We start from the raw sequence: 22,216 nt of genomic DNA on the forward strand, positions 1-22,216 counted from the left end.
AAGTAAGCTCCAGAGACAGCAGCGGGGGCCACAGGGAGGCAATCGGATGTCCGTCATCCCCTATATTGGCCGGTGCGCTGGTGGAGCTAGAGAGGGGGGCCCCCCCCCCCCGACCCCCTCCTCTGAAATATGCTCAGACCATCCCAGGTGAGGTATTTTTCTGGGATTTTATCCCCCCCCCCCCCCCCACCCCCAAACACACACGCGCACATTTCCACCCGTTCTGAAAATCGTGAAGCTCTGAATCATTTCGCAGCCCGGCGTCTGGCCCGCCTGCCCTCCCTCCCGTCCAGCTCATCTTCAATAATTTATGGCCTTTTTATGCATATGCTTATTCCAGACAGTAAAAAAAAAAAAAAATGGTGCTACAGCGACCGCAAAATTCCTCACTGGAGCTTCTTCACGACGTCTCCGTTGTGTTGGGCGCGCGTGCTGAAAGCTGAGCCGCGTTACCGGAGATGAAGAAGCGCGCGCCATCTTGGCTCAAAAGCACCCCGGGCGCATTTTGCTCACGTCATCTCCGCTTTGCAAAAGTCCCGAGCGAGTGCGCCTTTCGGTGACGTGAGACAAAAATATCCTCGTTGGGGCACGTTCATGCGAAGAAGCGTGAAGTAGGTGGCGCGGCGGTCGCCATGACACGCCAAACAAAACAACGCATCACTTCGCAAAAGTCAACCCGGGGAGCGGCCCAGAAATCTTTTTTATGATTTTTCTCCCTTCTTCATTTCAAGTGGCCAGGCTTCTAAAAGGTCACCGTAACGTTGGAGTGGGGGGGGGGGGGGGGGGTGTCACAAAATGAAGGAGACACGATGCCGGTCGACGCCCCGTGCGAGCATGGCGCTCACGGACGGGAGCCTGATGTCAACCTCCCCATTTTGCACCCGCGGGAGTGTCCGCCATCATAAATCAATATTCACATCATAATTGGCAAGCTGCTGCTTCAAAAAAAAAAAAAATGTCGACTCCTAAAAGACGGGGATCCATCCGTGATGTGAACCGCCGAATCCTCATGAGGCGGGTCGGGAGGGTGCGCCCCCAACTGGTCGCCATGCCGATCGCGGCGTCAATGGCGTTTTTGTCGCGGGGCCACGTTGCACTTCCAGCTTCCCTCGGAGGGCCGCTGTGAATTTTGGGCAAGCGGCTTGCTCGCCGGAATCGGGCGCGTTGAAGTCCAGCGAGATGGAAAACGGGCGTGAGAGGGATGAGGCGCCGAGGGCTTCCTTTTCCCGCTTGGCCGACGGCGATTGGAGGCAGGTGCGCCGGCGGAGGGACACGCCCACCGCCCCCCCCCCCCCCCTCAGCCGGACGCAAACGGAATGGCGACACCTTTCAATTTGAGAACCGGCAGGCGGACGCGCCGGACTTGCCATCGGTTCCCACTCGGTGACGACGGCGCGGATGCGTCGCCGCCTCGGTTTCGGCGCAGGTGAGCGCAAACGAGGGTGTTGTTGTTGCGGCTTTTGACCACGGGGGAGGGCTCTAAGGACCGAACTGTGCCGAGGTGGTGCCTGCATCTTCAAAGCCAAAGGGGAGTTTGGAGTTTCGCCCCCAACGCCCCCCCCCCTCCCGCTCCCCACTCCCCCACCCCACCGTCCCAGACACACACAGGCTGACTCGGAGTGAAAAAGCCTCTCAGAAGCCGCTGCGCGGACCACCGCAGAAGATGCTCCAGTCTGGGTGAGCGAGACCACCTCAAGTCGGAGGGCCGCGACCGCGTGCGACGTGGCCCCGCAGTTTCCAGCGCTCCTGCTGCCGTGTGACTATCTTGGGCCTGCCTTTTTTTTTTTTTTTTTTTAAATTGGGACATCGGGCAGAAATAAATAGCCCCGCTCCCCCCTGTCGGGAGGCAAATGAATGGAAAGGACTGGCGGGGGATTTCCCCCGCGGGCCGCCTCCCCGCCAATGGATCCGCGCGCAACTCGTAAGGCGGCCGCTTCTGCTTCGTATCGGCCCAAATAATTCCACCTTGTTTTCCGAGCGAGACGTCGTCTTCGGGAGCTACCCGGTCCGGACCTTTCCCCCGCTCGTCCAAAGTCGCACGTGAGTAGCGGCGGGTCGCTCTCTTCTCACCCGCCGCCCGGGTGGCCCGCGGAGGCTCCGCTAACCGAAGCGCCCGCCGTGTTTTGCAGTTCTCGGGGTGGGAGAGGATGCGCTCCGCCGTGCTGCTTCGTCACTGGAGTCTGGCCGTCTTCTTGCTGTGCTCGCCGGTCGCGCCTTACGGGAGGACGGCGGACGCGCTCGGGGGCAGAACGTGAGTTGTCCGGAGCGAGTCCGGCCCCGGGCGCCGCGGGCCGTGACTTGCCTTGTTTCGCCCGCTCGCTCTCGCTCTCGCTCTCTTTTGGTTGATGTGTCAAAACCAAGAATCCGAGTGGCTCCCGATGGAGCGGAAACATTCTCGGGCGGTTATTTTGGGCTTTTGCTACCCTCTGCTGTTCGGAGCGGAACTTGGCCGCGCTGGGAAGCGACTACCGTGATCCCTCGCTATTTCGCGGTTCGTTTATCGCAGCTTCGGTGCATCGCGGATTTTTTCAAACATATTCATTTAAAAAAAAAAAAGAAATCAAGTCCGCAAACGGTCCGCGAGAAGCAGCGAAAGTCAGCAAAACAACAGCGAGTCACATAGAGCAACATATGCAGTACTACACGTATACTGTGTTGACTGTATTTTGTTATTCATACACTCACCTAACTTATCCATTTTTACATCTATTAGTATATAGCATTAAGTCATGTGAATGACTACAAAATTTACTCCTACGTCCTTGTAAATATTTTTTATCCTCATACACATGTACATGTACCTATACGGGGGTGGGGGGGGGGTCGCTACTTCACGGATTTTTGTTTATCGCGGGTGGTTTTGGTCCCCATTAACCGCCATAAACAAGGACGAAATAGCAAATCTCTCCTTGTTTTGAAGAAGGGGTTTTCAAAATAGGCAAATGGCAAGTCTAGACATGAAAAACTTCACTTTGGGGTTTCGACCTGGAGCGGGAGAAAAATGCGCCTGCGCGGGGGGGGGGGGGGGGGGGGGCTCGTGCTCGCTGTCCGTTGAGCAAATGGAAAGAGGAGCCTTGTTGGGTCTTCTTCGTCAGGACTCTCCACCGGCTCCTACATTTCTGAATAAGCCGATTGTGGACACGTTCGAGAGCGCAACGGGGCGGACCGGAATCCTCTTCGGCCTCCTTCCTTCTCTCCTTGAACATTATCGTATATATATGCTTGTGCAGGAGTTTTTTGCCTCACTCAAATTATCCTCAAATGAGGGTAGTTCGAGCGTGGGGTTTTTTTCTCCCCCTCTCCCTCCCTTGTCTTTCTGACTTTCGGGTTGAGTGAACGCTGGCGCGTTTTGGCTGCCGCTGCTCAACCCGTATTGTTTTGTGTTTTTTGTTATTGTAAAGTGTCCTTGGGTGTCTTGAAAGGCGCTTATAAATAAAATGTATTATTATTATTATTATATTATTAAGCCGTCCTGAAGCAAAGTCGGCTGCGTCTTTCACGTTGCGCTTCGATGTTCAGGCACTCCAAAAATGTGATGCCACCGCTTTGGAGAAGCAACGCGTTTTCCTCCCACTTTTTTGAGACGACACCGAATAGAAGCTGGCAAAATGGTTTTCTTCTCCCCGTTACGGTTGGGGGGGGGGGGGGTCAAAATGTTCTCAAAGCGACGTTCTTTTGATAGCTCGTTCACGCATTTTTGATTTGGCCTCTTCTCGGCACGAGCGCCACGCAAAGGAAAAGAGAAATTCTCATTGGTATTCGCCTTTTTGCCAAGGTAGCGCGTGGCTAACCGGGGCCAGAGAAATACAAATGGACTCTTGTAGGTCGCAGGGTTCGCGCTTTTTGAAATGGGACTTGCCTTTCGAGCGCGGCTGAATTTGGTGCGTCGTGCTTCTCGATGAGGTGTCGTTTCCAAGTAAAGGCACGAAAACTCCAAAACTCCATCGGAGAAGACGAATGACTCCGAACGGCAGAGCGAATTGAGTTCGGCGCGACCGAGTAACCGCCGACGCGCCGAATCTCCGCCGCGACCGTTCGGTCCGCGCCGACGTTGAGTTAACAAGGTCGTCGCCCTCTGCCGGCAGGCGGCGCTCGGTGAGCCACGCCCAGCTGATGCACGACAAAGGCCGCAGCATGCAGGAGCTGAAGCGTCGCCTGTGGCTGCAGGAGCTCCTGGAGGAGGTGCACACGGCCGAGGAGCGGGCGCCGCTCGCGCACGGCGGGGGCGGGGCCTCGCCCGACTTCAGCGGCAACGACCTCCGCCAGAAGCCCCCCGAGGCCACCAAGGACCTGGCCCACAGGTTCGGGCCGGAGCGCGAAGGCCCCGTGCTGCCGCAGGAGACCCACAAGGCGTCGGCCTACAAAGACCAGCCGCTCAAGGTGGCCACCAAGAGGAAAAAAAAGGCCAGGCTGGGCCGGCGCAGGGAAGGCGACAGGAAGCGCAGGAGGAGCCGCTCCGTCCCGACTCCAGACTGACCTGACGCCGGAGGCCCCGCGGTGGCCCGCCATGGGCCCCCATTTCAGCGCTTTCCCTCTTGTCAAAGGCCCGATTCTTCGGGTGTCTCTGAAAGATGATCCTGAGATCCCCCGGGGCGGGGGATCGTGCCCGTTCAGTACTTACGATGTCACGTTGCGTCTTCGCAACAAATCCCAATGCGTATGTTCTGTTTGAATCATTTTGATGTTTAACGCGGGACGCACACTTAGCAAAAATACCCGGGCCCGATTTGCATATGCGTCCCGCCTTCCGAGCCGTGACGCCATAAGCGCCACCATCAAAACTCTTCCGCAGATTGCCCTCGGGAACGATTCTGCCGCGCGGCGAGGAAAGCGCTCGGTCGATTGTGAGCGTAAAACCCGTTCGATAGTGATGAGGAATGTCATTCCGCATTTCGGTGTGTTCGGAACATTTTGTGGGCAAGTCCAACGGTGCGTTTGGTCAGGTGACATGAATTCCACCTCGGGTCCCGAGACTCCGATCGCGGGCTCCACCCGCAAGACACAAAGCAGGGCTCCCCTCCCGGGCGGCTCGGCTTTTCGACGAGAATTTGGCTTTGTTTTTATTTTTGGGTGTGTGTGTCGGGGGGGGGGGGGGGCGTTTTCTGGCCAGCAACACCTCGCGCTTCCATATTTATTTGGAGCGGCTTCACAAACTGTCGACTGAATCCATTGGCTCCTGCTGCGCCGCCAGCCATAATTTATTTCATCTTGAAAGTGTCTATTTATTTGGTGAATGTATTGTGGCGCTGCTGACTGAATCCCATCATGCACTTTAGCTTATGCCATGTCCATGTTCTTTTGTGGTCCATGATGTTGTCTCCACGGTCCCGCTTTCTTTCTTTCATTCATTCTTTTTTTTTTTTTGTCGGCCCCCCCCAAAACATTTCTCGTGGATGTAATTTATTGGATGCCTCGTCAACCCACTCTCATGGCGCTACAGTTTATTTTTATAGAACGCAGCCGTTTTAATGTTCTTTGACTTGCACTGAGAGCTTCATGTACATGTGTCCAGTTATTATCAAGCATTAAATCTGTACTCCGAAGGACTTTCTTGTGCTTTTCGTCTGCAGCTACCGCTTTAGAAAAGTCCCTTTGAGCTGTCTTGTATTTGGAGATCATTTCTTCCGACATTATGAACGGTAGGAAACTGAAAATGGCTTCTCGGGCGTTTCGGTTCCGACAGGCGCCCGCGAACGTCAGCTTTGAACAAGCGCAGATACTTTTGGAAGAAATGAAATGAGAGAAAATACTCGGCGCTTATTACTCCGGCAATATTATGTTGTACTATGAACTTGTAGGCGATTTCGTTTTGATGTATTTGTGTGGGCGCTACTCGAAGAAAGCCCGTCCTTTTATGGAATGAGCATGGCAGGCCGGAAGTCTCCCGGAAGTGACGTAGATCGCCAAGTATTTGAACGACAGTCTTTATTGATCAAGTTCAATTACAAATCACAGAAAACTCAACGAACAAGTTATTTATCAGTGGCGTTCCGTCAGGGCCAGCAAGGCCTTCTGTGCTGGCCTAAACATTCTCAGAAAAGTAAATTTAATCAATTTAAACAAAAGTAAATTGATTAAATTTACTTTTCTGAGAATAACATACATTTCATTTGTTATTTTATTTTCATAAATATGTCAACAAAATGATTCTCTGTATTCTTTACGTCATATAATTTCCACTTAGTCGAGTGGCTTATTTTAAAGAACATAAATGACTTCTTTATTATGGTAGAGTTTTTAACCAATCCTATTTCAGCTAGCTTGTGTTGCCAGGTAAACTATGCTTGCTCGGGGCCTTCAGATTAAACAGAGCAGGTCCCTCCCTGTGCGCTGTAAATGAAGCCAATCAGATCACGAGTCTGCCCCGACCTTACGTCGACACCGGACGTGCGCGTTCGGTGATTGGATGAGCGCCTGCTAGAGGGAGCTGTTGCTGCATTTTGACCCAAAATGGCCGAAGGTAGAAGACGTTGATCTGGTTCCAGGACTACTTTCCACACAATTTTCAAGGCGGACCTTGCGCTGGATTTACCCATTGAAGTTGTTTTACCAAGGCAGCAAGGAAACATCGGAGCACGGCCGGGCACTTACAAGCTACGGTGCGTTTCAAAACGTTTGGGGACACTCGCGTAGATCTGCGGCTCAGTGAACAGGCGCTACATTGGTGAGTAAACGAATTTTATTTGACATTTCTTCTTCTTATTTTATTTCGTTAGTATAAATGGTCACGAAATAAAATGACAAAGATACAAAAAATGGATCAAATAAATCAGCTCACCTGCAATTTCTAATGGCGCATTGTAGTCAGCATCGTGCACTAATGTTGTGTTGTGTTATTTTGACTTCAAAATGGCGCCGCGAGAGTGGCCGCCTTTCCAGCAGCTCCTATATTTTGTTGTTCTACTTCTTCCTTTCATAACTTTGCTGCTGTGAATTGGGAATTTCTCCATTGCGAGACGAATAAAGGTTTTCTTATCTTATCTTATCTTAAAATTTGTTCAATCTCAGCTGTTCAACATCTTCAGTTATTTGCTGTCGTATAGCCTATTCGCAAAATGCAAATGATCTGTTCATTTTAGTTTCAAAGAATAGTTTGTTTTGTTGTTGTGTGGTTGGTGTCGTATATGAAACTGCGACATCGCGCAATTTATTGGACAGACTTGTTTATGATCACACAGCGTTATTTGGGTGGCATTTTATTGAGTATTTTTTCAATCTTTTTATTCTGGACAATATCCTGCTCTTAATTGTGAATGCATACTTGATGGTTTTAAATGCTCCTGAAATGAAGTGCTGCCCGACGAGCCGATATTGTTTTGTATTCGTGTATGTGACGTCGCTGAAGGCCGAAGGTTGAAATGCACGGCCCGCCACCGTTATTTCTACATACACGGTGTGAAGAAAGATAAACAAAAAGGAGAGCCAGGGGATTTCAAACGAGCATAAAGTCAGAGTTTTAACAGCTTTCTTGTTTTTGGAAACCATAATAGAATTCAAATGTCGCTTAGACTCTGTTTCAAAAATCAAGTAAAGAGCTTTTGAATGACTACATCTCGACTTAGCGAGAACGATGATTAAAATTATAATGAAGACTTGATTAGTCCTTTTTTTTCCCTCATTTTTGAAGAAGCCAAACTGTATCGTAACTTAACAAGTCGATGGACGGTGGCCGTGGGTGTGCCGTCACCGCCCTGCGTCATGCCGAGGGGCGGGGCTAACGACATGTCCCTCCATGTTAGCGACATGGAGGGACATTTTTCAAATTTCTTCCTTTGAACGTGAACTGAACTGGCTCATCTATGCATTGACAATCTTTTCCGTTTTTCTTTTTCGATTTTCGTGGGTTTATATCCTCAATCAATCAATCACACGAGTACACCGCAGGGGCACACGTGAAATGAAGCAAAAATCAATGTGACAAAGATGGGGGGGGGGGGGGGGTTCTTCCCCTTGCATTGTCTTTTGTTATGTCAGTTGCATACGTTGTTATAAAGTGCACTATTATACAGTCGTGTTCTCCTTGTTCACAAGAAAACATATTCCAAACATTTTTTGTTGGGTTTTCCGGGAAGGCCGGAACATATGAATGAGATGTCCATTCACTTGTGCGCGGAAAAGTGATCGCTATGTTTGGAGTTGTTTGAAATGGCTCTTCAACAACAGTCGACGGCGGCGCGTGTCTGACTGAAACTCCCAAAATAAAACGACCCCGTTTTGCGTTGTTGTTTTCTTCGCTCCTGAAGCTGAAAACAGGAGGGGGGCGGACGGGGAAGGCCTGACGCTCGGCTGCATTCGGTGCGCCATTAGATGACGTGCAATCGTAAAACGCTGATAAAGGACGAAAAATCAATCAAATGCCAGAATGAGGAGGCAAGAAATAAAAATGACAATCAATGAAGGGCTCTGGAGGGAGTGTGTGAGTGTGTGTGTGTGTTTCACCAGAACACAAACCTGCTCCAGCCAACTTTGACTGGCAAATCAATGTGCGCACCATTCAAACATTTAATAATGTTACCTCGTACCGCAGCAGACAGAGCGTCCATAGTTACAACCATTACTTTAGGGTTTATAAATTCAAGGTGTAAAAGAATGTCATCTACAATTGTCGTGATGAGAGAGAGAGAGAGAGATGTTACTTCAATGTTTATGGTACAATGTCAATGTTTATATTAAAATTGGTAAAAAATAAAACGTACAAAATATTTGTAGTTTGTTGTTACCTGTTCTCTTATTACACGTGTATACAGTTTATGTTGAAAAAATGCTTTTTAAAAAGTCATTTTCCAGACCTGGAACGGATTTTTAAAGAATACATTGATTATAATGGGAAACATGGTTTCAGTTTTCGAACAGCCTTCTGGAATGGATTATGGTCGAAAACCGAGGTTTGACTGTATATATATATAGATATATATATCTACATATATATATATATATATATATGTACTGTGTATATATGTCTATATATATATGAGAATATTCGATAAAGTGTTGGAGAGGCTCAACACGAAGGAGAATGAGAAGGAGGTGGTTGTCCTTCCTCCCAGCAGCTGCTCTTTGGCCCTTTCCTCTTTCAAGTCACTCAAGCGGAATGAATGGGAGCCGAGTGATGTTTGCTCGTCCGCATTTTGAGCAATCACACGCTGAGCCGCGGCTGGCGAGGAGAGGAGAGGAGAAGCTGCCACCTTGCCAGGCCGACAAGGATGCGTCGCGACAATTTGTCGTTGCCGCAATGAGGAAGGAGGAAGCAACAAAATACGGCTTTCCATTACGGGATGATGATGATGATGATGAAAAGGTGGGTGTTGTTTTTAATATTGTCAGCCGAAGTCATGTTCACTTTCTGTTCACAAAAAAAAACCAAATGTTCTTCCAAAAGTATCAAAAAAAGTTTCCCAAAATGTTCCTGTGTGACTCAGGAAGCTAACGAGACAGAAGGCGCTGGAATATTTCGCTCCAATTTCGACCCGTTGATCATGTCAGTCGATGGGGCGGCGTGCTGAAGCGCGGTTAGAGATGTAAATGCATCGGGCGAGGCGGGTGGGAAGAGTCGGTCAAGAATGGGAGGCACCGGCAAAACACGGGTTTAGTAGGCGGGAATCAGTTTGAGAGGTCGCCCAATCCTGCCGTACGGCGCCGTGGCTCGTGGAGCCGCATCGCCGGCCGCGCACCGGGCGCTTTCTTGCCGTCGTCTCTGTACAGCCGTCACGACATCCGCTGGATTTATCCTCCTCGCCCGCAGGTGGCCTCGGGCGCAGGAACGCACAAACCAAGACTCGCTCCAGCCTCACGCAGCTCTACGAGACCAAGACCAGGCCGGGGTTTTTAGCAATCGAGATCCAGTCGAGACCGAGACGGAGACAAGCCGAGACTGCAGCAAAACCAAGACCGGGACGAGATCGAGGCATACATCAAAGCCATGAGAAGAGAGCAGAGGTCCTTTTCACCATTATGTGACGGCCAAAAACACGGTGACAAGAAATCCGTCGCAACGCCGCTTGAAGTTATTACATGCATGAAGTCGATCAGTGCCGGTCCAGAGCGGTCTTGACGGAAAAACCCGAATCCGTCCAGTCCAAGACAAGACCGAGACTTTCGAAATGCAGTCTTGAGACCAAGACTGGTCTTTTGTTTCTCAATCCTACGCAGAGGTTGGGCTGGATTCATTTGCATTTCTGGGAGGGAATAGGAACCCATTTGGAGCCCAAACGCAAGCATTTTATTTCCCCAATCAGGCTCCGCCACCTGGAAGGATCCCGGCATCGATTGCTTCAGATCATTGGGAAAGGTCCGCGGGTGTCCCTTTGAAAGGCCATGGGCGTTGCCAACACCTACAGTCTGGTGTTCGCCTGCACGTGCGGCGTGATCCTGGGCGTGGGACTGGGGGCCAACCTGCTGGTCTTCTCCTTGTTCGCCAAGTCCAAGTCGCTGCGCAAGAACCAGCTGGACCTCCTGCTGCTCAGCATGTCTCTGGCCGACTTCCTCACCCTGCTGCTCATCCCCTTCACCCTGCACTCGGCCGTCAGCCACTCGTGGCCCACGGACGAGGTGTCCTGCAAGGTCTACCAGTTCCTGCTGGCCTTCGGCCTGGCGGCCAGCACCTACTCGCTGTGCGCCGTGTCGGCGGCTCGCGCCATGATCATCACCAACCCCTACCGGCCTCCGGCCGCCGACCTGGTGGTCGTCATGTTCGTGCTGGTCTGGGCCCTGAGCTTCGTTATCAGCCTGCCCCTGCGCATGTTCGCCACCAAGGAGAGCCTGAGCCCCGGCCTGGTCGGCTTCACCTTCTGCCTGCCCACCATCCAGGAGCATCACTACCAAGTGGTCCTGAGCCAGTTTGTGCTCCTCTACTTCATCCCCATGCTGGTCATCGCCTTCAACTACGTCCGCCTGGCTCTGTTTCTCCACAAGAGTCCGCCCATGTCGGCGTCGGGCGCCCGCAACACGCGGCGGGCCTCGCTGATGGTGTTCCTGGCCGCCGCCACCTTCTCGGCGTGCTGGCTGCCCGGCTACGTCCTGGAGCTGTGCGTCTACCTGGGCCTCTACCGCCACGGGGGCGCCTGGGAGATCTTCTACTTCGTCTGCACGGTCCTGCAATACCTGCACCCGTGCGTCAACCCCGTGCTCTACGTGCTGCTGGCCAAGCGCTACCGCCGCAGGACGGCGGCCCGGCTCTTCGGACGCCACCGCAACAGAGTGCGGCCGCAGGTCATCAGTCTCTCGGCGGACAGTTTTTAGACCCGGTCTTTGGAACTCTTATTTGCCGCTCCTTCAACCGCCGGACAGTTCAGAGGCAAGGACCTCCTTTGCCGAGTCACTCCACCAGATGTAAAGAACCGAGTACGATTGGGAAAGTCTTTTTGCAAAAGTGTGCACACCTTATCACCGGCGGAGGCGTCGGCACCTTTTGCAGACGTCACCGTTTAAAAGAGCCGCCCATCAACCGCCCGTACATCCCCGAGTGTTCTAGGAGGCTTTTCCTGACATTTTTCCAGCGGAAGCGGAATCGACTGCTACTTTCCAACCCTCTCACGGGTTAGCATAGCACCCCCGTGACAAACAGCGGTTCAGTGTATGCCTTTTCAATTTAGATGAGTGACACAACCTTTCTAATTTTAGACAAAAAAAAAAAGGATGCAAAGCTAACAGTCCGCCGTCGAACAGCGAGGCTGTGACAATTTGCGTATTGCAACCTTCCTACTCGTCAAGTCACGGCTGCGTCGCTCGACGGCAAGCAAAGCAAACAAGTCCTTGCCGGTGCTAACTGGCTCAAAATTGAAAGTCACCGCTGTCAAATATAACCGAGGCCGACGTGCCCGCGAGCCAGCCTGCGTTCGCGGCCAACGCTCCTCCCGCCCACGCCCAAAACCAGCGGCGCTCGCTCGCGAGCAAATTTGCGTTCAAAGCCCCCCTGCGCAAAATGTCAAGCGAAGTCTGCGGCTTCCCCGCGAGACCGCATTCTTGACACGCCGCTCTTGGAGCGAGTGGCAGAAAAATAGTTGCGGCCACACGTGCCGCCGCTGCCGTGAACTCATCGCGCCGCCGCGTGTGGCCGCTTTATTTATAGGACTCCCTCAAAGTCGCTGCCTTCGGACGGCGTCGGGTTACAGCGCCGCGGAAAGCTGAAAATACAACACGCAGCGTCGGCCCGGCCAAATCCCTCCTTTTGGAAAGAGTGTCGATGTTCAGCGCCGTGTCATCGAGAGCAATTGCGACCGCATGACGTCTTACCCGCTGAATGCGAGATGTGCACCTCGGACTTCAGCTGAAACAGCTGTTTGTGCAAAAAGAACACAGCTGGGACTCTTACCGGTCAACTCCGAAATTTGGCTGCTACACTGGTGGACTTAGCAGGGTGGGGCAGGGGGGGCACTCAAAAACACACACACTGTATCTGCGACTGCCTCCCCTTTCTCCGGTGAGCACTTTGAAGCCGTCATTGGTTCCTTTGTCGCACCTCGGCTGGATCGTCATCATGCGCTTGACTTTGGAATCAGACGATCCTCCATTCGGCGTCCACAGTTGGTCCCGAATGCCGCCGCCCGCCTCCTTCACTGGAGCTCATAGGAGGGAGCGCCTCACTCCGACTCTCTTCGTTTTCCATTTATCTTGAAATGGCCCGGCCCCACCTTACGGCCCCCCCCCTCCCCCAAGCTCCAAATCCCTCAGGTGACCGGACACAATGAGAGTTAGCGAGAACTAAGCAAGGCTCCGAGGTCGTGGAGCCTTTTCCGTCGCCGCTCCCGCTCTTTGAAATAAACGTTGGGAAAGGCCCCTTGCTGGCCATCTTTCAAACTCGTAATTTTTATTCTTTGGCTTTGGACTCCGCATGAGACCCGATTTTGAGTTGGACCCTTTTTGTGCTTTCTACTGTCTGTGTTCTTCATTTATTGTTTGTTGTCTGAATTCGTTTTGCTCCGCGTATAGCACGTTGTTATGCAGCGGCGGGTGTTTTATAGTGCACTCAAAATACACTTGAGTAAAAGCAAGATGGAAAAAATAGCATCGGACGAGGTCAAAAGTAACCATCTGCAAACGCACCCCCCCCCCCCCCCCCCCGCCTTGCCCGTCTCTAGTCCTCCCTCCTCCCTCCAGGCACGTATCAAGCGCAACATCATCCGCTAAAACCGTCCGAGGCTTCATCGAAGCCTGGAAGGCTAATCCGGGAGGCCGGGCGTGTGACCAGGATATGGCCAGGTCATCCCAAGGAAGCCCGCCCCTCTCAGACGGGCCTGCCGTTTTGTTTTTCGCCGGGCGCCTCGTTAGCCGACAGCGTCAAAGTGGGGGTAGGGGGTCGGCGACCGAAGCGATGACAGCACGCTAAAAGTGGCAAAGAAGTGACACCGCTGGGTCATATTGTGTTCCAACAAGACTGGGGGTGTCCAAAACCGACACGCTACAGGGGATTCTATACAGGGGATAAAGAATGCATCTATTTGCATGTCGTCTGCATGTGTTGCTGCACTCTTTCTGTTTCAATAGCTTTTTGTTTCAATTCACTGTCACGTCGATGCTAACTTTGCCAGCCCGTCTATGACGTTTTGCGCTCTTTGGAGCATTGGACTCCACCGACTGATCGGCGTGAGCGAGGGGACACCGGCGGGTTCCCCCTCGCGACGTCGTCGTTTCATTTCAGTCAAAGTCCTCATGAAATAAATAAAAGTATCAGATGGACAGCGAAGCAAAACTTTGGAATGAGCGTGTGACTGAGGGCCCTCAATTTAACACGCCTGCCGCGCGCCGGATTCCGAATCACGTGTCCGTGCCAGGGCTTGTTTGTTTTTTTGGTTTCCTTGGGGACGGAGGCTCAACGTGAGCCAGACGCTCCCTTTGCTCAACTGCATGCACTCACTGGCATCATCACTCCCGCACTTGACTCCCTCTTGTTCTGTCGCCTTGAGATTGTTGTTAGCGCGCACGCGCGCGCGCACCCTATTGGACGATTAAGATGTGTGGTGACATGAAAAGAATCGAGATGGCTTTTCGAATCACTGACTGACTGACTGACTGACTGCCCCGCGCGATTGTCCCGAGCTGAGCCGATCCAGCAACTGGTCAGGGACAATCTTGGGCGATGAGCTGCGACTTTTAGCGGTCAACGTATCTGACGGATCTGCCGGCGCTGCGCAATTTCAGCTCCCTTTGGTGAGCCTAAAAGCTCGGACGGCGAGCGTTATTTTGGCCCCGGGCTTCCCGAAGAAGACGTGGCCCCTGCGTCTCGAGTATCAGTCAAGCCAGCATTTTCCACTGGCCTCGCAGCCGGGTTCACGCCTCGCAGCGTTTTAGCTTCTTTTGGCTCACCGTGGCGCTGGCGACGCTCCTGTTTCTTCAAGTGTGAGCGAGGGGACACCGGCGGGTTCCCCCTCGCGACAGGAATAGCGCCGTGATTTCATGAATGAGGGGCTCGCAATTGGAGAGGAGCTCATTTGTCACTTGTCCGGACAAACCCGAACGGGAAACGGGCGGCTGCGGAGTCGACGCAGGCTTGATCAAAAGAGCGCGGAAAGCGGCGGCCTCCGCGTTGACCGCAGCGAAGCGTCGGAGGGACGGCAGCGGAGGCGGCCGGCGTCATCCGCTCTTCCGACTTGGGGAGGGCAGCGCGGTTTAAAATGGTGCGAACGCGATAGCCGCCTCCGCCCATTGGCGCGGCTTGTGCGAGGGGCGGATCCGTCCGACGCGGCCGGGCTCTAATCCGACGAGAGGACGGCGCGGATCCGACGGCGCGGTGCCGGCGACGGGCTCCTTTCCGCCGGGGACCTGACGGGAACTGCCGCGATCCGCATGAGAAAGGACACTTGAGAGGTGACCCTGGGAAGGGGTGAAAAGATGACCGCGGTGCCCGAGGAGAACCGCGACCAGACCGCGGCGGTCGCCCCCTTAGCGGCGGATGAGCCGCAGGAGCAGGAGTGCAGCGAGAGGGTGGTCATCAACGTCTCGGGCCTGCGCTTCGAGACCCAACTGAAGACGCTGTCGCGCTTCCCCAGAACCCTCCTGGGGGATCCCCGCAAACGCATGCGCTTCTTCGACCCGCTGAGGAACGAGTACTTCTTCGACAGGAACAGGCCCAGCTTCGACGCCATCTTGTACTACTACCAGTCCGGGGGGAGGCTACGCCGACCGGTGAGCGTCCCCGTGGATATTTTCCTGGAGGAGATCAAGTTCTACGAATTTGACGAGGAGACGGTGGAGCTTTTCCGAGACGACGAGGGTCTGACGAGGGAGGAGGAGCGAGCGCTGCCGAACAACCAGTTCCAGAGGCAGCTCTGGCTCCTGTTTGAGTATCCCGAAAGTTCCGGACCCGCTCGGATCATCGCCATCGTCTCGGTGATGGTGATCCTGATCTCCATCATCATTTTCTGCTTGGAGACCTTGCCCGAGTTCCGGGAGGTCCCGGCGTCGGCGGCGCAGGAGCCGCGCGCCAACGGCAGCGCTCACGGGAAGGCGCGCAGCCCCTTCACGGACCCCTTCTTCATGGTGGAAACGCTCTGCGTGGTGTGGTTCTCCTTCGAGTTCACCATGAGATTCCTGTCCTGCCCCAGCAAGGCGGCCTTCTTCAAGAACATCATGAACATCATCGACGTGGTGGCCATCGCGCCCTACTTCATCACGCTGGGGCTGGACTTGGCCGAGCACCAGGGCGGCAGCCAGCAGGCGGCCTCGCTCGCCATCCTGCGGGTCATCCGCCTGGTCCGCGTTTTTCGCATTTTTAAGCTCTCCAGACACTCCAAGGGTCTTCAGATCCTCGGGCAGACCCTCCACGCCAGCCTGCGGGAGCTGGGCCTCTTGATTTTCTTCCTCATCATCGGCGTGGTCCTCTTCTCCAGTTCCGTGTATTTCGCCGAAGCCGAGGACCCCGAATCGGGCTTCTCCAGCATCCCCGACGCCTTCTGGTGGGCGGTGGTGACCATGACCACGGTGGGCTACGGGGATATGTGCCCCAGCACCATGGGGGGCAAGTTTGTGGGGTCCTTGTGCGCCATCGCCGGCGTGCTCACCATCGCTCTGCCGGTGCCCGTCATCGTCTCCAACTTCAACTACTTCTACCACCGGGAGAAGGACGAGGAGGATCGCCCGCAGTACGTGCACGTGACCTGCGGACAGCCGCGGACCTCGTCCGGCGACTTTGTTTCCCTCCGAAGCGAGCGCTCGCTGTCCAAAAGCGAGTCCTACCGGGAGGACGACCGGGAGAGCCTGACCCAGATCCAGATCTACTGACCGACGTCTGACGGCAACGGGTGAGTCGCTCCTTTCTCTGCCGCCCTCGAGACGAGCCGAGGCGCTCACCCGCATAAAAAAGCAAACCCTCGCGTACGTGCGGCTCGGCATTCGGTAGTCGGCCATTTTGAAAACAAAAAAAAACCCTCAACTAGCTGCGGCACAATAACCTCAGCAAGCCTCAGAGCCAAGTTCGATGAGTAGCCGAGTACGGTTCAGACTCTGCAGCTATGCATGTTTTGTTTTTGTTTTTTTTGAAATGTTGTTAGGCGCTCCCCTGTGGCACCGTTGCGGGCCGCTTTCTGCCCCGTTTGCACAGTATAGAATTGATGTTTTGCGTTGCATTTGGCCCGGTCCACTTGCGTCTTCCAACAATTGCTTGGGAAAGGCTCCGACTCGCCCGTGACCCCAAATGAGGACAAGCGCCACAGGAGTCAACATCGGCCCGGTCCTTTATATAGACGGGGGGGGGGGGGCGCCGATGGCGCGGCAGTCCACTCGCCTGACTGGTGCGCGGGCATCGTGAGATCGGCGCCAATGCGGCGGTGAGCGCTCGTTTGTCTCCGGACATGTGCCATTCGAGCGATTCGGGGTGTCGTCCGCCTTCCGCTCACAGTCAGCTGGGATAGGCTCCCCGCGACCCTGTTCCGGATAAGCCGTGTTGACAATGGATGGATGCATGGAGAGAGAGAGAGAGATGCAAGTTTGAACATTGTGTGGAGTCGATCCAAATAGAAAACAAGAACTGACTTGACGCTTGATTGTGTGCCACGACGGGTCTGGACTGCAGGCGTCCGTGTACCTTTCGGGATGAACGCCGCCTTCACGGCTGCGTGCGTTGCCGTCGGCCGTGACGTGGCCCCGTACCAGCACGGGTGCCGGCTTTCGAACTATGCGCCCAGAACCGTTTGGACGCCCCCCCCCTCAAAAAAAAAAAAAGTGTACTCGTCAGACCACAGAACATTTTTCCACTTGTCACTTGTTTGTCTGTGTGTGTGTGTTTTTACAGGAAAAGATGCTGAAGCTTGCCACTTTCTTGTGATCCATCGAGATGTCTCACATCTCACATCTCACATGTCTCAGAACAATCGGACAATTTTGCCGAAATGGATGATAAAAAAAAACTTTGGGGGCTGAAAGATTGTTGTAAATATTTTCTACTTTTTGGCGCAGCTTGCCTTCACGCGGGGCAAGAACTTTCAGGGCACGCCGTGGAGGATGGCCCTTGTAAATGTCTTGGTACATAGTATTTATTTTTTTAGCCTGTACGTGAACTTAATTTAATCTTTTTTAATAAATAAATGCTCAGGCATGAGGGACATCATGTTGGCGCGTGTGTCCAATCAGCCTTCAGCGTCTGTGTTGCCATGTTCAAACCCTCTGCCCAGGTCCTTCACAAGCAAATGCGCAAGCCCAAGTAACACAAAGTCAATTAGCAGATGAGGAAAGTGACGTCAACAAAAAGGTCACCCCAAAACAAATTCCGATTCTGCCCACGAGCTCGTTCTGAGCGGCAACGTTTGAAAAGCAAGACATCCTGCCATCTAGCGGCAGAGCCTGGAATTGCTTCCCATGCAGCTCCAGTTCAGGGCGCGAGTGGCCCCAAATTGGGAGAGGGCCAATCGACTTTGAAACGGCATCGGAAGCGACGTTCCGTCCCGGCACATTTTTTTGCCGGCCGTTTTCGTCGAGGCTTTTTGCGGTGAGTCAGCAGGACACCCACACATGAACGCGCTCAAAGACCAACTTGGAAGTCACCTAAAAGGCGCGCGTGTGACGTCACGCCAATGGGAAACCTTCAGCGGTGAAAAAGCGCCAAGATCCCAATTGGAGCGGTTGCCTTCGAATGCGGAAGGTGGCAAAGAGAACCCCCCCCCCCCCCACACACACACACACACACACATTCCATAAATCACAGGTGCAAAAAGGAAACAAAGTTGAATGTGACTTTTTCTCGCAGGTGCCGTTTTTTTTATTTTTTATTTTTTCTTCGCCACTGGCCTTCTGATGTGACTTTGCGAAACGCAATGAGCGTCGTCTCCGAAATGCAGAAGCGAGCGAGTCTCGTTGTCGTGAGACAAATCGGGAGCGGGTCGCCTTTGTTTGCAGCTTCGCGCTGTGCTGCAGCGCCTGCTGGCGCCGCGATGCACGTGCAACGACACACACACGCACACACAGACTGAGAACTTGTGCTCATGCTGCTTTTGAGAGTCGCTCTGCATTGCGTCGAAAGCTCCAACTCCCTCCCTCCCTCTCTTCCTCTCCTCCCTCCCTCCCGCATCCATCCATCCATCCGTGCGTCCACTTGCGTGTAAAAACGCCGCAGAGGAAACGCAGGGCTCGTCTTTCGCCCTGTTTTCATCCTTCGCCAACCCCCCACCCGCCCGCCCCCGAGCCGTGGATGGGATTCTGCTCACTCGCTGGCTTTCCTCCGGTTTCTGCTGATGTCTCGATAACGTCAAGGGCTGGCGTATGGCTCCTTTAATGTAGCAGCTTCCCCCCCCCCACCACCCCCAACACCACCCGCTTCCATCCTACACGTCCCCCCCCCCTCCCCTCCCCTTTCGAAAGCCGCCACATCTCCTCCCGCAGTGCACGTTGAGGGAGCTGCAGCCTGCCTGCCTCCTCCTCCTCCTGCTCCGGCGGCGTCCCGACAGCCATGTGATGCTTCGCTTTGTTCGCTTCTTCTTCTTCTTGTTGTTTTCCGCCGCCATCCCTCGACCGGACGGGAGCTGACAAAGCGAAACGCTTCACATGGGTGCTTCGACCAGAGCGCAAGACGACGCGTCGGAGAGCAGCACCTCGTCCGCCAACGTCAGCCGGAGGTAAGACGCCGCGCTCAAGTCGCGGACCGCCGTGGTGCCCCCCCCCCCCCCCCACCAACCACCACCACCCCCCGAAGGTTTTGCCACCGGCAAGCCGCCACGCCTGCGCGCCGACAAAAACAAGCGCGCAAACCGACGGGATGCGTCAAAAAAACCACCAACTGCCCTTTGAGCTCGGAACTCCGAGTCGCGTCGTGCCTCCGAGCTGCGGTGACGATGCGAGCCGAGTGACGGCGACACTTTTGGAGAAGCCTTTCCTGCTGCGCGCGGAGGCGCCTCGCTAATTGAGCCTGAGAGAAGGAAGTCAATAAATATAGAAAGTGGAGAAAATGCTGAGCAGGCAGATATCTTTCTGCGTTCCCTGTTTGATCCCATTATCCCCCCCCGGCCCCGCCCCCACCACCCCCCCCCCTCTCTCTCTCTCTCCCTCTCTCTCAGCGGTGTTGGAGAGCGGCAATGGTCAAGTCAGCGAGAACCGCAGTGGAGCCGCACTGAGGCAAATTCAGCCAAGCAGCCCCTCGCGCGCCGGGGGTGGGGGGCCGCCGCAAGCACTTTAAGGGGAGCGGGAAGCCGAGAAGGTTCTCATCGGCCCCCGACGCCTGCCCCGTCGGACTAACGAGCGCCTGCGAGCCGTAAACCCCCCCCCCCCCCCCAAAAAAAGAAAAAATAATCCTGATAATGACGGTGGTCTCAGGGGACAACGCGGACGAGTCCTCGGCGGCGGCGGCGGGCCACCCCCAGGACACCTACCGGCCCCCCGACCACGACGAGCACGAGTGCTGCGAGCGGGTGGTGATCAACATCGCCGGCCTGCGCTTCGAGACGCAGCTCAAGACCCTGTCCCAGTTCCCGGAGACGCTGCTGGGCAACCCCAAGAAGCGCATGCGCTACTTCGACCCCCTGCGCAACGAGTACTTCTTCGACAGGAACCGGCCCAGCTTCGACGCCATCCTCTACTACTACCAGTCCGGCGGTCGGCTGCGAAGGCCCGTCAACGTGCCCCTGGACATGTTCTCGGAGGAGATCAAGTTCTACGAGCTGGGGGCGGACGCCATGGAGCGCTTCCGCGAAGACGAGGGCTTCATCCGCGAGGAGGAGCGGCCCCTGCCCGACAAGGAGTTCCAGCGGCAGATCTGGCTCCTCTTCGAGCACCCGGAGAGCTCGGGGCCGGCCCGCGGCATCGCCATCGTGTCGGTCACCGTCATCCTGGTCTCCATCGTCATCTTCTGCCTGGAGACGCTGCCGCAGCTCAAGGAGGAGCCGGCGGGCCGGCCGGCGGAGGGCGCCGGCAACGTCAACGGCACGGCCCCCCGCCGCAAGCCCGGCGTCCTGGCCGACCCCTTCTTCGCGGTGGAGACGCTCTGCATCATCTGGTTCTCCTTCGAGCTGATGGTGCGCTTCCTGGCGTGCCCCAGCAAGCCGGCCTTCTTCCGCAACATGATGAACACCATCGACATCGTGGCCATCATCCCCTACTTCATCACGCTGGGCACGGAGCTGGCCGAGGACCCCGACGCCGAGGGGGTGGGCGAGCAGGCCACGTCGCTGGCCATCCTCAGGGTGATCCGTCTGGTGCGGGTCTTTCGCATCTTCAAGCTGTCGCGCCACTCCAAGGGCCTGCAGATCCTGGGCCAGACCCTCAAGGCCAGCATGCGCGAGCTGGGCCTGCTCATCTTCTTCCTGTTCATCGGCGTCATCCTCTTCTCCAGCGCCGTCTACTTCGCCGAGGCCGAGGAGAAGGAGTCCTACTTCACCAGCATCCCCGACGCCTTCTGGTGGGCGGTGGTCTCCATGACCACGGTGGGCTACGGCGACATGGTGCCGGTCACCATCGGGGGCAAGATCGTGGGCTCGCTGTGCGCCATCGCCGGCGTGCTGACCATCGCGCTGCCCGTGCCCGTCATCGTCTCCAACTTCAACTACTTCTACCACCGCGAGACGGAGGGCGAGGAGCAGGCGCAGCTGCTCAACGTCAGCGAGCCCGAGCTCCCGTCCGACGCCGACGCCGACTCGGGACGCCGAGGCTCCTCCCCGCTCTGCAAGTCCGAGTACGTGGAGATCCGCCGCGGCGACCTCAACAACAGCATCGACAACTTCCGCGAGGCCAACCTCAGAACTGGCAACTGCGCTCTCGCCGAGCGCAACTGCGTCAACGACAACAAGCTGCTCACCGACGTTTAGGCGCCGGCGGCGGCGGACGGCGGCCGGCGGCTTCGCCGAGAAGAAGCTTCGAGTAGACCGCGCTTTAGATGTTAGGCTCATCCATTCCGCTACCCCCCAAACGCCCTCCGAGGATGCGCACTCTGGTCTCATCGGGCAATGCCACGCATGGAATACGGAGAACCCCCGCGGCGGAAAAGTCGAAAAGAAGCCGCGGCGATCGTCGGATCCGGGCCGCTCCCGCCTCCGCTTTCTCTCCGAAAAGCACCTCATTGGAAGACCGCCGAGCCGGATGCGGAAAAGATGGCCGCCGGGCCGTCGGGATCGCCGTCGCCCGCTTTTCGCACGTCTTCGGAAAGGTTCCGCCGCGAAGGAGGCCGTAGCATGAGAAAAGCCAACCCGCCTTGCGCTCGACGGAACTCGGGCCGCATATTTAATGCATGACGCGAGTAAGCGGCTCGTCGCAACTCAGGCGCTCCGCGGTGTCCTTTTTTTTTTTTTTTTTTCGGTCAGGGAAGCGTCGCGCCGTATCCGAAGCCAGCTTAGCCACTTTAACCGGTCCGAGTCGGCGCTTTGATGACCGCATTTAACCGTCGCGTAGGCGGGAAGGGGGCGCAGCGCATGAGCCCGAGTCCCGCTTGGGCCAGAACCTTCGCTTCATCTTTCCGCGCATCAGGTTGGCTTTAGGGGACGACGCGCGCGCTCGGAATCCTTCGCACAGGAGTCGCTAGTGCCTTTAATTGCGCGCGCCAGGAGCGGCGGAGGCCGCCGGAGCTCATCCGCCGTCGGGAGGGAAAGGAGACGCGCGGCGAGTGCCACTGAAACGGCTTTTGGCTTGGTGACGATCCAAATGAAAAGGGAAGACTTGCGAGGTCGCGGCCATCGTTCGTTTCTTCATGCCTGGCTGCTTTTGCTTTCCCGCTTGCCTTCGTTCGCTCGCCGGCGTTTGTGCTGCGGCCAATCCAAACAGGGTCTCTACCTCAGTCAGGTCCTCGCCAACTTGCTGTCCCTCCCTC

The 22,216-nt window shown here is 55.2% G+C and overlaps 4 protein-coding genes across 4 annotated transcripts; all 4 read left to right on the forward strand.

Moving 5' to 3' along the window:
• The first annotated feature begins 2,147 nt into the window (after nucleotides 1-2,147).
• On the forward strand, nucleotides 2,148-5,039 carry LOC147207040 (parathyroid hormone-related protein-like). Its single transcript, XM_086109391.1, has 2 exons — nucleotides 2,148-2,251; nucleotides 4,086-5,039. Exons 1-2 carry the CDS (start codon nucleotides 2,148-2,150, stop codon nucleotides 4,474-4,476), a joined length of 495 nt encoding a protein of 164 aa, XP_085965517.1. The 3' UTR covers nucleotides 4,477-5,039.
• Nucleotides 5,040-10,314: 5,275 nt separating this feature from the next.
• LOC147207041 (galanin receptor 2a) lies at nucleotides 10,315-11,238 on the forward strand. Its single transcript, XM_086108192.1, has one exon. It carries the CDS (start codon nucleotides 10,315-10,317, stop codon nucleotides 11,236-11,238), a length of 924 nt encoding a protein of 307 aa, XP_085964318.1.
• A 3,588-nt stretch (nucleotides 11,239-14,826) lies between these two features.
• Nucleotides 14,827-16,215, forward strand: LOC147207042 (shaker-related potassium channel tsha2-like). Its single transcript, XM_086108991.1, has one exon. The coding sequence runs from the start codon at nucleotides 14,827-14,829 to the stop codon at nucleotides 16,213-16,215; it is 1,389 nt and encodes a 462-aa protein (XP_085965117.1).
• Nucleotides 16,216-18,764: 2,549 nt separating this feature from the next.
• LOC147207043 (potassium voltage-gated channel subfamily A member 1-like) lies at nucleotides 18,765-21,221 on the forward strand. Its single transcript, XM_086109468.1, has 2 exons — nucleotides 18,765-19,040; nucleotides 19,479-21,221. Exon 2 carries the CDS (start codon nucleotides 19,719-19,721, stop codon nucleotides 21,219-21,221), a length of 1,503 nt encoding a protein of 500 aa, XP_085965594.1. The 5' UTR covers nucleotides 18,765-19,040; nucleotides 19,479-19,718.
• Nucleotides 21,222-22,216: the final 995 nt, after the last annotated feature.

Source organism: Hippocampus guttulatus, chromosome 4 (assembly GCF_054856545.1).
Source record: "Hippocampus guttulatus isolate MCC_2025c chromosome 4, RoL_Hgut_1.0, whole genome shotgun sequence".
NCBI lineage: Eukaryota > Metazoa > Chordata > Actinopteri > Syngnathiformes > Syngnathidae > Hippocampus > Hippocampus guttulatus.